The 17,762-nt window shown below is 39.6% G+C and overlaps 2 protein-coding genes across 6 annotated transcripts in view; both read left to right on the top strand.

The window, feature by feature from the left end:
* TXNRD2 (thioredoxin reductase 2) overlaps positions 1–17,762 on the top strand; it is a 94,452-nt gene that overhangs the window by 73,403 nt on the left and 3,287 nt on the right. Inside the window, exons 24-26 of the mRNA XM_055703991.1 lie at positions 10,684–10,772; positions 11,003–11,128; positions 16,883–16,981. The gene's annotated coding sequence lies outside the window, so the exon portion shown is untranslated. The remainder of the gene's footprint in view (positions 1–10,683; positions 10,773–11,002; positions 11,129–16,882; positions 16,982–17,762) is intronic.
* The window catches only part of GNB1L (G protein subunit beta 1 like), a 43,416-nt gene that overhangs the window by 15,997 nt on the left and 9,657 nt on the right, over positions 1–17,762 (top strand). For 3 of the 5 annotated variants that reach the window (XM_005445216.4, XM_055704019.1, XM_055704030.1), the window contains exons 2-5: positions 10,602–10,772; positions 11,003–11,128; positions 13,001–13,163; positions 16,883–16,981. In XM_005445216.4, the coding sequence (XP_005445273.1) occupies positions 10,657–10,772; positions 11,003–11,128; positions 13,001–13,163; positions 16,883–16,981 (504 nt within the window). In that variant the 5' untranslated portion in view covers positions 10,602–10,656. Of the gene's footprint in view, positions 1–3,275; positions 9,124–10,601; positions 10,773–11,002; positions 11,129–13,000; positions 13,164–16,882; positions 16,982–17,762 lie in introns of those variants that run through there. The other 2 variants (XM_055704037.1, XM_027813945.2) reach the window with 2 other exon arrangements.

Consider the following 17,762-nt stretch of genomic DNA (forward strand, 5'->3'; position numbering starts at 1 on the left):
GCGGTACAATAGGGGGCTGTTCAGCCCACATTCAAAGGCTGGGAGTTCAAGTTCAGGTACTGCAGAATTGTTCAAAGTTTCAAATTTATGTGGTGAAATAGTTCTGCATTTTTCACTACTGTTTTGGTCAGGGGTAGTTTATCATGGATGAGAGGAGCCATGTGTACATGTAACATAGTGTCACAGTGTAAACTATGTAGCTCTGTTTGGTAACTTTGGTCTTCTCTCATTTGCTAAATAGTAGTTAGCTTTACTCCTATAGAGAAACTAACTGTTCGGGACATAGGAAATAGTCAGTACTAGAAACTGGGGATTAAGCATCATCAGTATTCAACCACTGTTAAATGTGGGACCAGCTTTTCATTAATATCCCTCACAAACAACTAAATTGTTAAAATTTAGCAGTTTAACGTATGGCTACTCTTGTATCAGAGCCTTGGAGATGAGCATATTTAACTAATGCATCCTACGTGCTTATGCAAAGTGGATATAGACTTACATGATCAAACTGGCATGAAGGAACGATTGTTGGTTTGTATCTAAAGTGTAAGCTTAGCCTAAACTGTTAAAATAAACATTTTATTTGATATTTAGGTAATATTTGCCCTGTAAATGTCATTCCTGTTTGCACTGGAATTATAATGATCCTTATTAGATTTCTTGGACTTACTTGCTCTCCAATAACTTGGCTTATCCAAATACTTATGCTGTGTTGGATGGGAATCCTAATATACAAATGACACATACTATTAGTAATTAAGCTTGAATTTTGGGGGATATTTCATAGCATAAAAATATAATCTGTAACTTGGACTCATATATTTAAAAGTGACACACATAACAGTAAGTCTTCCCTTTTTTAAATACTGAAGGGGTTCTTGGAGAAAATAAAATATAGGTACCAAATGGTGTGGTCTTTACTGAAATGCAGTTGCTTCTGACCTTGAGAGTTCACCTGAATGAGGATTTGAAGTTTTAGCCTAATGAATTGATGCAGATTAAAGTACTGTCTACATTACTTTGTTTCTTAAAATACTGCATGGCATGTGAATCTCACTGGCCACAGGCAGAGACTGGCTGTGCCTGGAGTCAGTGAGTGGAGACCTAACTCCGGTTCTAGTGACTGTGCCACCTTGGGAGGTCACTTATGTCCCTGCATCCATTTCTCTATCTACAAAGAATGACCCATAATAATGCTGGTCTCAGAGACATGCAGTAGTTTACACAGAAGCAGAAACCTTCCAAAGAGAAAATGCTTCATGAAGTACTGGTACAATGAATGAATCCTGCAAAAACGCTTCCTCATTTGAGCAGCCTCAGCAATATAATCTAGCAATTTGGGTGGGTGTAGATCAGGTCCAAATTCAGAATGTAAAACAAGAGCTGGATACAAATAGGAATCACTTCTGGTTATTTTTCTTTCTGTGTTTATGTCAGTTTATCCTGTTTGCTATTTGCAGTTTCAAAGTATATTTTTTTTAATTGTTATGAAACAAATGTTTAGAATATTAAAAAGGGGGTTAGGAAACAGGTACAAATTCTGATGATATAAATATCATCTCCCACTATAGCAATGCTGGCAAAGTACTTAGCTGGTTCAATTAAGTGCAGAATATTTTCTCCTCTTTTAAGAAATATGTATTTTGTGAATGTATTTTGTACTTGTCTTCTTGAGTCTATGAAATGTGAACTGTGTGAACAAAGTGAAAGGAAGTATTTTGGAAAGCACTGTCTGAGCTCAGCTTGCAGTGCATTTTAATTTAATTGGCTGCCTCTGCAAGGCATCTCACTCTTGGTAAGGCGTATACAATAGGGGTTATTTCATAATAATAATGCAGAAGCAAGCATATAGACAGGAACACCAGCAGAAGTTTTAAAAGTATGTGAAAAGTATATTGCTTCATTGTGTCTTCATTAAGAGTCACTACTGGGTGTCTCCTCCCATGAAATGTGCAAGAACTGAATTTTAGGAACCTTCATATTCAAAGGAGCTTGAGGACTTCTGACTGTAAACAGCAGTCATTTTTACTTCAAGTATGGCCAAAACAGAATAAAATACAAACCTACAAATTCTGTGTGTAATAAAATACCTGTATATATTTCTTTTATTGGAGTTTAATCGAAATATAGTATTTGTAGAGTAAGAAAAGAATTCATATACTTTTGTTTTAATTAAATCCAAGGTAGCCATGCAAAATTAAAATGCAGTGTCTTCTGAAACTGAGACATGGAAATGAGTGTAATTTTAAGATTAAGTATGAAAATGGGTTTTGGTCCCTTTCTCCCGTATTGCTGACTGTATCAGGCCGGACCCCAAGCAGAGCTCAGTATCGGTGGCAACAGCTCCACTTCTAGGAGCTCTGGACATGGCCCTGTACATCAGGAATCAATTGATTAGTAATTGTATGATGTATTTTAGAAGCATAGGTTAATTTCCTATAAGTTATATTTTATTATGTAATATCACGTTACATATACATTTCCTTAATACTACAAACTTTTAAGTCATATTTGAAGAAGAAAGTATAGAAGACAAAATGTCATCCGATTTGTACGGTGTTTCATGTTCCTATGCCCTGTGGGAGGAAAAGGAAAGTAATAGAACAGACAAATAAATAAATGTGGTGTTGAAACTGGCATGACAGTTTCTGTTCTTGCGCAACGGAACTGCAATCAATTTATTGTCTTCATTGGTCAAATGCCAGAATAACAGTATAATATTATACAAGAGTAGATTAATTAAAGTGTAATTAGAATGGAATAAATTAAATAATCATAAAAGTTTGTCATGGGAAAAATATGTGTTTAGAATTAATTAGTTTTCAAATCAAGTGATATTTTAATTGCTCAGAGTTACAGAATCCTTAATTGCAGACATATAATTCTGGGCCAAATAACTTCAGTTGCTGTAACAACTTGATATATTTCTTCTCTGTCAATTCTTTTTAATAGTTTGTTACTAAACAAGATTATTGCAGGAATGTCTGCTAAAATGTCTGCAAGACGTTTAATTAAGCCCATGCTATCTGAGGACATTATTAGCTCTTGGAACCAAAAGATTTGTGGCTGATGCTGCACTGTGCAGCACCCCTAATTAAGGAGGATGGGCAGACAGAGGCCCATGGCTGACAGATTGCTATGCACGGCTGAACTAGAGCCTACTCAAAACAATCTTTTGATGGTCCTTGGCTTATCAATTTTCTGCTAGACTACAATGATTTATAAGTGTACAAACTTAAATTCATTTTAGGTCTGATGGTACGGTATAGAGAGACTGTTTTGTAAATACCTCTTTTCATTTATGTTGTACATTTTCATATTCTTCAAGTTTGCAGAGTGATGAAGCATTTGTTGGCTGTTGGGGGTTTTTGCATTAATTTTATGGAGAGTGTGTTGCAGAGCTGAACTACTGTGGGCTTTTATGCCTCCTTTCTTTATCCAAACAAGGTTGTCTGTAGTTATATCATCGCACTTTACCAAGCAATTAATGGTTTCAGCCAGAACAGATGTGTGTCTTTTCCCTCATCTGCAAAATGAACCTGTTTATGAAACACTAGTATTTCATCTGTTTCAGCTGTATTCATGTTGTATTTTAGACTCCCTTATTAAAAGCTAGTGCAATGATGTGAGACAGGGGCTCTCATGTTTTTAGACCCCATATTTTTGGTATAAAAGTATCCATGATATTTGGCTGTCTCCAAAATGTTTACTTCAGTAAGATTTCGAGTGCCCAAAATGTTTAACGGTGTTAAAAAAGGTCAACCAGCTGATAGCTGAAGGCGAATATGTCAGAAAGAAAGACTGAAAAAAAATTATCAGTCCAACACAGTGGGAGTATTAGAATGATTAATGTTTATGTTAATTTATGGCTTTTACATATTGATTAATAGCTTTTTGTTTCAGTGACCAAAATGTGTAAGTGGCAATGAGATCCATATGCTAACTCAGTGTCTTTCAAATAATTACAATCATTCTTAGTTTTGTTCCCATGCTGAATCTATGTTTTCATACAGAAAATAATTATTGTACAGTGACTTTTTTAAAAATTGCAGATGGAAGTATTTGAAAGTGAACCTCAAGACATACCTGGGTTCCAGTGTTCCTGAAGGTTACCCACTGACATTTATATGCATTTTTCTTGCAAACATCATTACTTAAAATCGTAATATATTGTGGTTTAGCCTGATACAGTTAGGGGATGCATAGGTGTTAAGGTGCTAACACTGTGAGGAGCCATTACCTGAGTGGAAATCATTAAAGATGTGTTGCATTGCATGATGGTTATTAGTCATTTTCTTCTCTGCTCCCATAAGATTTCTTGGCATATCACCAATTGCTGATAAGCAGTTTTGTTTGCTATCTGTCTATTGACTGTTACAATTTAAATGTGGAAACTTCCATCATTCATTGTCTGAATGTCAGGAGAGAAGGTAATTTTGGGGAGCTCCTGAGAGAGGATGAAATCCTGACTTCCCTTGAAGTCAATGGGAAATGGAGGTTCTTGGCACTTCGAGAAATGAAGCTTTTGAAGTGTTTTTCTGTGCAGGCAGGAATTGTTGGTCATCAGAAATTATTTGGGGACTATTTAGAATGAAAGCTCTGACAGCATTTAGTGTTTCCAACCTGTGAAAGGAAGGACTCTTGTCAATTGTAATGTTGGCTGTGTGGCAACAGGTTTATGATATCAGTTAATAAAGGACTGTATAGCTAGGTCATATAAAAATCATTGCATTCCCTTTGACATTGACGTGTCTCTAATGAGCAAGTTTTGCAAGCAAGAGACTTCTATCTAGAAATCTATCTACAGTACCTAGATGCTGTGTTTTCCAGTGCAAGCACAAGCACACTAATGAATGCTCCCAGTCCACTGTTGTGATTATTTTTTTTTTTAAGATTTTGAAAGCACATATAAAATACAAATACAATCACTGCTTAGTCTCTACTTTGGTAGTCATAGGTAGGTAGTAATGTGAAAAATAACCAATTTAAGAGAAAGTGTCTGGCTGTTCTTACTCCTGAAAATTAGGAGTGTTTTATTAGTACATCTTACTGGTTAAATCAGAAGTCTCTACTAATTCTAGTTTCTGCTTGAAATAAATTTCTTGGTTTATAGATTTCTACTGATTCCTAATTTCCACGTGAAATACTTTTTAAATTAGCTTTAAAGAAATCCTAGAAGTATAATACAGTTTATACCTGAATTTAGCACCAAAGATAGCAAAGGGAGCTTTAAACTGAAAGCTGTGGTGTTAGTTGACTGATGAGTGAATGTTCCTATATTCTGGGGCTCTGACCTTTGCAACTATTTGTGTAGCACTCCCACATCTCTTGATCTGTGCAGGCAGTTGCTATACGAGCTTCTACTAATTCTCCATTTACTAGTGCGTGTTTCTGTTTGCACACAACAGACATAGCATGTGTTTTGAGGGACTGGGATACGAATGCAAAAAGCAGGCTGCCTGACTTACGGATTTTAGGTTAAAATTTTGGATTTTAACCTAAGTGGCAGTTTCGTTCTTCCCTAAGTGTTTTGTATGTGTTAGCTGGTTACAGGGCACAAAATGGTATTTTATTGTACAGTCAGTTACTTTTCACCTTACGTGCAAAGAGATTTCTTCAGACTGTCTCGCAGCATGCCTTTCTATAGCAGTCTTCCCTGTTTCAGTGTGTTCTGTCATTTTTTTGATTTGTGCATATAAAAGGAAAAGCTGGGCTTAAAAAATCATCACAATGTGTCTGAAGAACTATTTGTTTACCAAACCATATACCTGCTTTCAGACCTTTTGTAGTCAATGACCTATATTTTGCAGTCAGTTGACGTGAACTTTAACTCATTCAACTTGTGCAGATTTGTCTGGCATCACTTTTAATTAGGGCTGCGAGAATCCTCCATTTTCATACATAAACTCTTGTTCTGCGCTTGCTAGAAGGAGCCATATAACCAGGCAGCCTGTTTTGTCAACCAGGGATGTCCAAGGTGTTTCCAAGTCCCGCTGTGTTGTGGCATAATTCAGAGGCAGGTTAGAGGCTGGAAGCACGAGGATATTGTGTTTGGAAAGCTCATGCTGCAAGGGCTGCCTGTGGAATTTTAACATTGGAGATTGCAAATGTAATGGAGTAAACAAAATTGTTTGCATTGCACTATTAATTTGAGGGAGCCTTATTTCCACTGACTTCCTCGGTGGTTATAGCTCGGGACCCACTTTGAAAACACACTAGAGCTATGCTGCACAACGTGACAGAGTCACAAAACCTGTGAGTGAGTGCAGGTAGGCACAGAAGCATGGGCTAAAAAGGGGCTTTTGTATGAATGAAAAAGAAACAGACTGGAAACGGGTAAGCACAATTTAGTCACATCTTTCTCAACTCGTTCTTTGCTGTGATTTTTCCTTTGGGAGGATGGCACCTGGTAGACTAGGAATTTTCAAAAAATAACAGGGATTTCATGTATCTGTTTGTGAGCACACCTGGATGTGTTGAATATTTTGCAGTAGTAATTATGTCTGCACACCTGCTGGTTTCAGTCCCAAATCAGTTTGCCAGACATGCCTAGAGAGATTTATTTCTCCTATACCTGAAAAAGTTTTTACCACTGAGTTTTTACTACTCTAAATAAGCCTAAAGAAAAAAAGAGGAGGATTTTTTTTCTTGTCTTTGCTTGAGCCATTGGTATCTCAAACTGAACTGTGGAGTTTGTTGGGGGAGGAGGGTGCATGGATGATATTTTAATAGCAATTTGTTTTTGCTTCAATGTGTGATAGAAATACAAGTGACAGGAGTGGGAACAGGAGAGTTGCTGAATTCTGCTGGAATTTTTCCTGTGGGAATTTGTTAATGTTTTTAATTCTCTGAGAGATTTTTCTAAGGTAATCCTTTTGACATTTACATATTTTAAATGACTCTCATTAAATAAAAGCTTAACTTTTTTATATCAAATGCTGAAGTGATGATACTGGCATATCACTGCATAGAAATTCAAACGGTTTGAAGATTATTCTAATTGCAACCTAAGCAAAGCAAGTTTTGTGAAGGATATTAACAGTGAATTGTTCTTTAAAATAACATAATTTTGAAGGAAATTCAATTATTCTGGCATTTTTTTAGGCAAACCCCTTTTTAGTACCTATAGCATGGTGTGCATAGCCGTTTGCTAATTGAAACACTAATTTGAACAGCTGGGGTTTCCACTCCTCACTCACATGGAGCCCGACGGTTTGCAGTGCACCTTATGGAAAATACTTTCAGTTGTCTCTGTCATATCTGAGTGTAGCTCAGCCCCTGAAGGAGGATGCTGTTACCAGTGCAGGGAAGGCTGGAGGAAATAAAGTGGAGCATCTTTTAAAAAATAAGAGCGTGATGGTGAGGTGTTGCATCTCTTACTGGTGATAACCTCTTGCAAACAAATGCCATAAGCAAAATGATTCATATATTTTAACATCCTTTCACAGGGGAAAGGAGTCATAGCATGAGGATAACTCAGGAACAAACATAATCTAGCCCTGAGATGCTTTTAAATGAACTTTCTTCTGTAGGTTGTCCTTGGCTTGTTCAAGCCCTTGAGCCAGATTTTGCTCTCAGACCAGCCTAAATGCTAAGCAAATTTAATTAAATTTGCTGCAGATATCCCCAGTTAACAAGAACAGATTGGTCCCCCTGAGGCTAGATGGAGTTAACAAGAAAATAAATGTTGTGCTAATTAGATAACTCATTTTCAGACACCTGGGGTGAAACTTTAAATAAAGTCCTAGAGATTTGGGATTGAAAATTTATTTGAAAATGAGTCTTAGGCTTCTAAATCACATAGGCACTTCAGAAAAATTTACCCAGGGGCTTTAACCATTGCACAGTCATGATATTTAGCACGTTTGTGGCTGGCTGCTTAGCAAAGCACGGTATAACCATTATCTATTAGAATTAGTGTAACACAATGTATTTCATTATCCCTGTAAGTAAAGCAGAGATACTGAGCTACCTGGTGAGTTGAAAGTAGGCTGAATGTCATCTTTTTGAGGATGCTTATGTGTCAGCAGGAAGAGATGGATGCTTTCTTGGAGGTTTTAAGGCACCACACTTCTATTTGTGATCTCGTGGGACTTTCTGTTGATTCAGGTACCTAAGAACTTTTAATTAAACCTTGATCTTAAGTGACTTGTCCAAGCTCATGGATGAAGAAGACAGCACAGATGCAATTTTATAGTTCAGCACTTGCTGGAATTAAAATAAGATGCTTAATACTGTCACACTGCCATTCATCTGCTGAGTCATGATAGGAAGTAATAAGGAGTCATCTCATAAACCAAATAAAAAATGACATGGGTTTAATATTAAGCCAAATTTCCAGATTCATGTAGCTGGTGAGCAAAAAAGCAAGCAAAGAACCAGGCTCCAAGAAGCAAAAAGTCCCTTCATTTGCTTACAGCTCAAAAGTATGCTTTCAGTTGTTGGGTTTTTTTCCTGTAGCCAGTCTGAGTATTTTTCTGAAATATTGTCCTTGTAAAGACATGCATTAGTGTAGCGTCTGTTTCATGCCAGGTAAAACCCTTCCCACAGCCACGCACACACTTGCTGTCTGTCAGCAAAAACTTCTGTGTCAGTAATTAGAAAAATGCTATTAAAAACCTGCCTTGTAATCCCAAATAGCCTCTGGGTTGACTCAGTTCTGTTTTGTCTTCCTTGCTCAGCACACTAACCTGGGATTGTTCCACTGTGACGACGGACCCTGCTTCTCTGCCAAGCTACTGTTTATTTTATTTATGTGGTTCTACAAAGCATCATTTTGAGGACAACAGCATATAGTTGTAGTGTCCCAAAGAGGTGACCTTTGGTGACAAAATCCTTAGTCTAGCTGGTTTGTAACACAGGTGAAGCATGTTACAGATGGGCACCTGGGAGCTGGATCTCACCATGGGGGCAAACCTGTACATCTTGTAATCATCTGAAAATTTACTCCAGCCTGTCGTGAGTCTAGATCATCAGACATCATCATATAAAACAGATGAGTCAGGGCACTAAAACAGGAGGTTATCCACTGAGCTCATTATTTTCATACCTAATTACACACTGCTATTGAGGGAGAACTGCGCATTGTGCTGAAGAATCCTGTTTCATCACTAGTCCTAAGAGGTAATTGCGTTTAATTAGAACCTATAGATACCATGGTGATTGCTGATCTATAAACACTCACGGTAGTCCTGCAAATGAAGTGCAATTGCAAGTACATCCATTAAGTACAATTCAAAAGCTGATACTGAGGTGAGATGACTTAAAATTAAAAGTTGAGCGGTTTTAATTTACCATGTAACTTGTAGCTCTAGTGCTCTGTCCTCATTCTCTGCAGTTCCTCTGCTGTGAACCAGCAGGCAGAGAAACACCTGCTCATCTTTCCTTACTGAATTCAGAGAACTTTTTGTTTAACCTGGTGTAATATATGCATGAGTGGGAAAGCATGATGAGAGCTGATGTATGTAGTGGCAAAAGCTGTCCTTTATGAGGTCAGGTCCAAGAGGAAGAGGCAGAAATACAAGCATGGCTCATAATGTCACAGATGAAGCAGTAAAAACTTCTCCTGGTGGCAATATTTTTGTAATGCATGTTATAATGCATTTTCCAATGAATCACAAATTGTACTTACAGTCAAAGAAGCTGCTGGTTACCTTGTCCCAGCACAGCTCGAGTGGGTCACTTGCAGCAAGTCAAAACATGGAAAAGTCATCCTTGTCCTTCTCTGGTGCTTGTGCACAGCTGCCTGCAAAGGTGCTAACGTGAATGGAAATCTTGGCGAAGGTGCAGATGAGTGGGAGTGTGCCTGAGCAGATCACACAAACCGTCCCCACGAGTTCGTAGTAAATTGTCCTGCACATTTCCCGCATTGGACAGGGCAACAGGCTTCCCCCTGTACTCATCCTGTTCTTTGCTGATTTGGACCACATTTGAACCGATGACATAGAGCTGAAAGTGTCCATCTTTATTGATCCTTTGGGGAATAAAACCTCCTTGGAATAAAACATTTAATGCCGTAATCACTAAGTTAGTGTGAAATACTGCGTTTCAAGGTTTCAAGTAACCTTGCTTGGAACCAAAAATTTGAACACTTGCAAGTAATGTAGCATTGTTGTGTAAAAATGATCATAACTCTGACCTTATCTGATTCTTTTCAGTTGATGGGTTTGCTGCAGTGCTTTTCTGTAAATGGTTGTGAGTGGAAAGTACAGTAGTATTTTTATGGGGTGGAAGGGGAAAGACTTGCCAAGGGGCTAAGTGGAATGATAAATTGCTCGCCCACTGAAATTATGGGTGTCCAGTTTCTTGCATTTTGTAGGTCTTCCTTTTTGCAGCAGGGAGCACAGCTGAAAATTTTTGTATTTACAAATGCGCAAGAAGTGTGTCCGCGTGGCCAGCTCAGCATTCACTGTGCTTGAAAAGGAATGCATCAAAAAGCAGATCTGACAGCTGCTTGACCAGTCAACGTTAAGAGGAAATACTTTACACTGAACTGCATGGCAAATAGAAATAACATTCAATAATGATAATTCAAAGAATAAAGTGACAAGGAAAAGCAAATGTCCTGATCAAATATATTCAAAGTTGTCATTTCACTTTAGGCTGCCCTGCCCTCTAATCTGTGTCGCTCTCTCGCTCCCCCGGCGCGTTGCTTGGATGGCTTTGCCCCCCCCGGACCCACAGTTTGTTCTCAGAGGTACCAGTGCTGCAGTCTACACTCTGCACTTCTCCTGTGGAGGCCAAGAACCTGATGTCCCCATTCTTTTCTCTGGGTAAGTAAACCAGGATTTCTGGCTGAGGTGAGCATCATGTGGACATTTTTTACAGCAAAGTGTATTATTTGCATTAATTGTATCCGGAGAAAACGACAAAATACGTGGTTGGTGAGTGGTGGGTGTGTTGTCTTTGTACATACAGCTTCAGTTTTGGGGAGAAGGAAAAAAAAAAACCAAACCAGACTGTGTGCAGTGGTCACACTAAAAGCATGTGTTCTTACTGCCAGGTCTCAGAATGGGTTTATCCATGTTTGGAACCTGAAAACACACAGAGTGGACACGACACTGGATGGCCACGGAAGAAAATCGGTCTACTGTGTGGAGACAATGGGTGGTAAAAACAGGCTTCTCAGGTTAGTAAAGCAGGCAAACCCAGTGAGATCATTCTTGTCTCTGTGGTGTACATGACTGAAAAAGAAAAAAAGGGGGGACACACACAGGGGGAAGGAGTCCTTTATTTCTGGAGTCACTGAAAGTCTCTCCAGCACATATGGAAGTTGTACAGAAGTACAAAAAAATACCAGAAAAACTGCAGAACAAAAAGTGGGGGAAAAAATAATTAATTTCTTTAGGGTATATATATGTGTGATGACATCACAACAACTTGGGGTCCATAGTGTCCTTATTACTGCAGTGAGATCAGGTGAGGTCTTTGGGTAAAGGAAATACACTTGGATTTGAAGTCGACAGATGCTTCACTACTGGTTCTTAGGGAGGATCAAAATTTCTATAGAGATTATCAATAGAGGGGAGGGGGAGAAAAGGTAAGGAAGGTGGAGAAGAATCAGAGATGGAGAATGGAAGACTGAAAATGAGCAAGAATGCTGAGTTGCATGCCTTTGCTTTGTTGCAAAATATCTTCTGTTCTCGTTTAGCAAGGGAAGGTTGGGAAGATTTGTATACTTTGGATTAGACAGGTGATCTAGAGTAGATGCCAAAGTGTCTGTATGACTAGGAGGTGTTCTGACATGTTTATCTAGAGAAGACATCTCTTATAATACACAGTGGAACTCATTAGCATTTCTATTTATTATCTGCCTAAGTACCATTATCAACACTCTCCCCCATAAAACGATAATGAACGAGCATTGTTTGTATAATTATAGAGTTTTTCCACACCTCTATTTTTTGCTGGCTAACAGTTCACATAGCAGTGCAATTTTAGGACAGCAGTTACCTGTATGTTTTGGTCCTCTGTTATAAAGCTAAGTCACAGATATTTCTTGCAGTACCACATTGTTTGTATGCCCAGTGCTGTAAATGTTTTGACAGTTTGTTACTCAGCTGAACAGCAGATGGGAGTTTCTGTATTGATGTTGAAGTCCCAACAGTCTAGATTTGCATCTACCCCTGGTTTGGTTTCATACTTCATGGGGTGATACTGCTAATTTAAATAAGAAACAGATAAGGGATTTTTGATGACTCCTTGTCCCGGGTGATAACATGAGGATACATATCCTGTGCTGCTGTAGTTTGTGGCTTGGAAGCTTCTCCACAGTGGTACTTTGTTCCACAGCCAGTGGGGCCATGTAAATGTGCAGCAATTCATGCTGTGCCCTTTGTCTGGCCTCCTTGGTCCTACTGGGACCAACCGCTCCTGCCATGTCCCCACACATACACAGTTCTCTGTGCCCTCCCTGTGGCTGTGGGACCTTGACCACTCAATAACTGTAGCTTTTTATTTATTTCTGATGCGCTTTTTGCTGTCTTGCCATTTGTCTTTCGGCTGTCAACGCGCCTGACATTTCTATTTCATTGCTAGGGTGAAAGAGTGTTAAATGTGTTACTCTCTGGATACTCTTGTTTCCTTTTAAATTAGATATCCATGGTAAAAAATAAGTACTTTTATTATGAGTATGTTCAAATACGCATGAGACTTCATACATACATAAGCACACATGAACAGCCTAACTGTGATGGAGTCTCTCTTCACAAGCAAGCATGGCTAACTGTGACTGCTGTGTATCTGGCCGGCCCTCAGGTCCTCCCTCTCCTGGTACCTGTGGAACCCCTTGGCCAGGTTTGCCACCAGCAGAAAGTGGTGGTTGCAGTGACACCAAGTTCCCACACGTCTCAGGAAAGACCCAGTGAATAACCCCACAGCAGCTGTATGAAGCTCGCCAGTGCCCTTCCTGCACGTTAACGACCCAGCTCTGAGACACTGACCTGCAGGGAGCCAGGCTTTTGCAGAGCTGCTGCTCATGTCACTTGTTTTGCTGTAACAGTCAGGGTCGTGACCAGAGGATCTGCTTGTGGGATTTAGCAGAGGGACGGGCTTCAGTGACGGACTCTGTCTTCACGGAGAATGTGGGATTCTGCAGATGCTCTCTGTTAAAGGTGGCACAGGGACGCTGGCTAATGGCCATGGCAGCCAAAGCGCTGGAGGAGGTAGGAAGTGTCTCTTTTTCTGGTGCTTGGGAGGTTGCTTTTGGTTTTGCAACGAGATAGTTCAGAAGGGGAAACATCATTGCTCTCAAATTCTCTGCTCAAGGAACAAGGAACCTTTGGGAGTTCTAATCACTGACTTTACCTACTAGAAAGACAACTGAATTATATAACTCATGCTCCAACAGCAAGGATACCACCCCGAGATTTGTCTGACATTAAGTATTTGCAGCTGCTGCTGGTCTTTCACGTGCAGGAGTTTTGAAAACTCTTCTGGTGCTGCTGAATACTGTTAAAGGGGAACAAAAGTCCTTCTGGGGAACGAATGGTCAGAAAGTCTGTCATCAGACGGAGGTACTCATCTTCCGCCTGAAGCTTTGCTGAGAGAAGGGGAGGTGCAGGTGATTTGTAATGCGATATGTGGTCTTTCACCCCGGGCTAATTCTTTAACTGGTACTTTGGCTGGAAATAGTTGAATTACTATTAGTGGCCAGAGGTTTGCTCAGTGTGAGATAATTGTAGGGTCCGTTTCAGTTCCTACTGGGTAAGTCCACATCTAATACCCATTATCACAGCAATCACTGACTGACAGCTTCGTTGGCAATTTCCACTTCTGCTTCGCACAAATTGTATTTTTGTTTCTTTGAAGGACTATTTGAGGACATCACACAAAAATAATTTATTTGAAATACTTGATGTCAAAATACCAAACATTTGAAAAAAGAAAGAAGTGGCATAAATATGAAAAGAAATATTGTCGCCAATTGCAAATTGTTCATTAAAGGTCACATGCTTTTCTGGACTATAGGATGTGTATTTTGAAACTGAAAGTTGCATATTTTATATACGAAGTAATAAGTGGGAATGGTGCCTCTATTGCAAGAAAATGTGAACTTTTTATTATTCAGAAGTTAAGCACATATTTAAGTACTTTGTTGGCTCACAGCCAGAACGTTCAACCTTTTACAGAACTGAGTTAAGCCTGTAGACACATCCACTGTACCAGCAAATACAACCATTCCGAGTCCCATACCGTGTTCTGATCAAACAGAAAACTCTCTCCATTTTACAGCACTGCTTAATAATATTTAAGTTAAACAAAATTGACAAGCGCATTCTTGTGTCAGCCCAAGAAGAGGTTTTGTGTTAGGCAAAGAGTACACACACACACATTCTGGTAATGAAGAATTAAATAAGCATCTGATCCAAAGAGAAGACGTTTACCCCAATGTCTCTTACAACTCATCTCTGGTTTATTTTCATTTGTTTGCTTGGGCCCTGCAAACTGATACTGATTTGCTGTCTCCTGAGGTAAGAGAGTTCCACTCCGTGTATGAACCTTTACATTAGAACTGTGTCAGGTTTCAGTAAATTCACATAAGATCCCATAATATGTCGTGCTTCCAAATAGGCAGCACTGTGTGAGATACAGTACATTTGCAGCTTATGATTAAAATTAAGACTTAATAAGTGTTTATGCTTGGCTGGTGCCCAAAAAAAGAGTAATTTTGTCTTAAAGCAGGTTCAGTCCATAAATAATGAGATCTGAACAGGCATTTATTTGTTCATGATTGCATTTAAATCACCAATTATGAGTTACATGCACTTTTCTTGCCAATTTGCCAGAAACATGTTAAAAGCTTTATTAATGTGAAAAAGGGTGTGTTTCCTTGTGGCCAGTTTTAGCCACCCAGGAACACTATTAACCTCAGGCAAAGGCAAATCTTTCTCCTATTAAGCAAAACCAATATAAACACAGAACTTGAAGTTTTAGGTTACAGTTGTCAAAATATATGAAATAGTATTTATTTCTAAGGCTCAGTTGCCTCTAATGCAGACAGTCTCTGGAAATGTCAATCCACCATAGGCAGCTCATGCCTGCCTACCTTCTGCAAAAACATTTTCTCGTCTTCGCATTTTATGTTGTCCTTTGCGAGCCCAGCTGTAGCCTCTGTACCAGTTTGTGCATTTTTAATCAAGCTAAAGTGAAGGAGTTGTGCTTTTTACCTTTTAACCTGCAGAAGAGCATTTATCACAGCGCATTTACCTTTCCTCACTACGTAACCATTGGAGTTTCAGTCCTCTCTAGGAGGCAGTGCCCTTCGCAGAGCCAGTAACATCGCAAGCTGAGAGCAGGTCATCTTCGTGTTCATAGCCCATTTCCTGTAACGGCTAACTTGGTCATTACGTTGATGGCAAGGAAGTTGCCAAGATAAAAGCATCTTTTGTTAAGAGTGTAGCTCCAAAGAACCAGAATTCCCAGATGATCAAACTTTGGTCTGTTCATAGGTTTGATCTAGGGATTGGGCAGCTCTTTGCTGTAGTCTCCATTCCTCAAATCTGGAGAACGGTTTCCTGCTCCATTGCGAAGTGGCTTTAGAAAGTGTTCTGCGTATTGTGCTTAGTGCATTGTCGCCTTGCAGCCCTAGAGTGCAGCTGGCTTTTGGCAGCCCAGCTGACAACCTCTAGAAATAGGGAGATGTTCTGGCAAGCTTTGAACTAAAGGTATGGGATCAGAAAGCCATCGCAGCTGCTGTGGTCTTGACTGATAGCTCCCAGAGGAGCCGTATTTGTGTAATACCTCATCTCAGATGCTTAAGGAAATTTGCATGACTGGGGCTGTCCAACAGCACTGTTGGGCTTTTGCATATTTTGAAATAGCCTAGAATGGCTGGCGATGCTGGATTTATCAAATTTTTGAAGTCCTTTAATATTACGAAATACGCAGACCATTGTTTATTTAATTAAAACAAAAGATCACCTTAGTGATTAAGTATGCATTTGAGAAACAGCGATGTTCCTGGCAGCAAGCTTTTGATACCTAAGAACTCTTTCTCCATAGTTCCAGGCTTGAGAATCAGCCCAGAGCGAGGCACTTCTGTGTCAATCAAGACTGAAAACCTTCCAGTGCCAGACTGCAAAGGAAGGCTCCCCGGTCTTGCCTCCCATCATCCTGAGGTGGAAATGAGCTGCTTCCTTGGCAGAGGAAAGACTTGCTCAATGCTATTAAAAAAAAAAAAAAAAAAAAAATCAGATCCACAGTTCTTTTCCATCGCACAGTTCATTACTGTCACTACAAGTAACAGTGGCAGCTGCTATGTAGACAGACTGCGTGTTTGACACAATATTGCCTGACCCTGCTTTGAATAGCGTCAGGCAATATTGTGTTAAAAATACCTGTATGCCATCACTGCTCCAGCCTGCATTAGCAGGCAATTCTGGAGCGCAGTCAGGCACTAAATAAAAAAACCCACCTTAGGTATATATATTGCCTATTCCACACAAGTTCTGTGTTACCATGACAGAACAGAGGAGATGATGCAAGTGTCCACAAGTGAATATAACTAAAACATTAACAACAGAGATGGAAAACGGGGAAGGGGAGAGGAAGGAGGGAAGTGTTTTCAGATTAAGCAGTATTACCTAGTGCATGCACAGTATCACCTACAGGATGGAGGGAAGACTAATACAGCTGAAGCAGAAAAGTGGAAGAAGATGTGTTCGTTCTCGCAGTTTGCCTGGTCTTTCCTAAAACAATGCATTTATTTAGACGGCTGTAGATTCCCCTACAGCTCCAACTTAACATGCATTCCTCAGTTTCCTCCAGACAGTTTTTACTAGAAGAGCTTAAACAAACCTTAATCACCTTAAAAGACTTGTGTTTTTAACAGCAGAATTTTGACCTGGAGCCTGACCAAATACTCTTGTTTTCCTGATGTCAGGTTCAGGTTCTGGAGCTGCCATCCAAGACGTCAGTCTGTACCTTGAAGCCAGAGGTGGGTGCCAAGCTGGGCATGCCCATGTGTCTGAAGTTATGGCAGGTAAGGCAAGAGCGCCTGCTAATTGTGAAATGTTTTCCCTGTGATTCATTTTATATGAAGCACATGAATCTTTCTTCACTTGGATTTTGATTTATTATCAAACCAATCAAGTAATTATACTATTAAAGGGGGGAAAGATTTGTGAACATCCTTAATGTAACTTTCAGAGCTTTCCAAGCTTTAATGGAAGATTTGCAAATGTTCAGGGAAAGCTTTGTATCCTTAGGAGAGATATGTTTTTTGCATCAATCAAGAGGAAAGTGAGTGACTTACCAAAGCCGGTTGTTTGATATGGTTTCTCACTGCATTAAGAACGATGAGAAGTTATTGGGTTACTTAAAAACAGTGATTTTAATGGCAGGTTGCGTTCACTTCGGTGCCCTCAGGACAAGGAAACACTCTATGAACATTTCTATTCCAGATGTACAATAGGAACAAAATATTTATGGTGGTACTGACTTTGGACAAAAAGGCAAATAAAAGCAGTTAAAGAAAAACACCCCCGCATTCGCAGAGTATTCAGCAAATGATGTTTATGGGGTGCCAGCAGAGAAAGACAAGTGGTACAAAATGGTGGCAGTAGAGGGAGGAAAGAGTTGAGGTGATTGGCCCTTAAGTTGGTGGCAAAGCCAATTCCCAGTTTAAGCCCCTGACTGCAGACTGTTAGAGGTCCGCAGTGCCATCCGTGCTGATTTCAAGTATGTTATTCCTGCAGGTTCAGCTGAACATTAGTGTTGGTTTCAGTTGAAAAAATTAATCAACTGGTTGTGAATTCAGGGCC

This window comes from Falco cherrug, chromosome 1, assembly GCF_023634085.1.
Source record: "Falco cherrug isolate bFalChe1 chromosome 1, bFalChe1.pri, whole genome shotgun sequence".
Taxonomy (NCBI): domain Eukaryota; kingdom Metazoa; phylum Chordata; class Aves; order Falconiformes; family Falconidae; genus Falco; species Falco cherrug.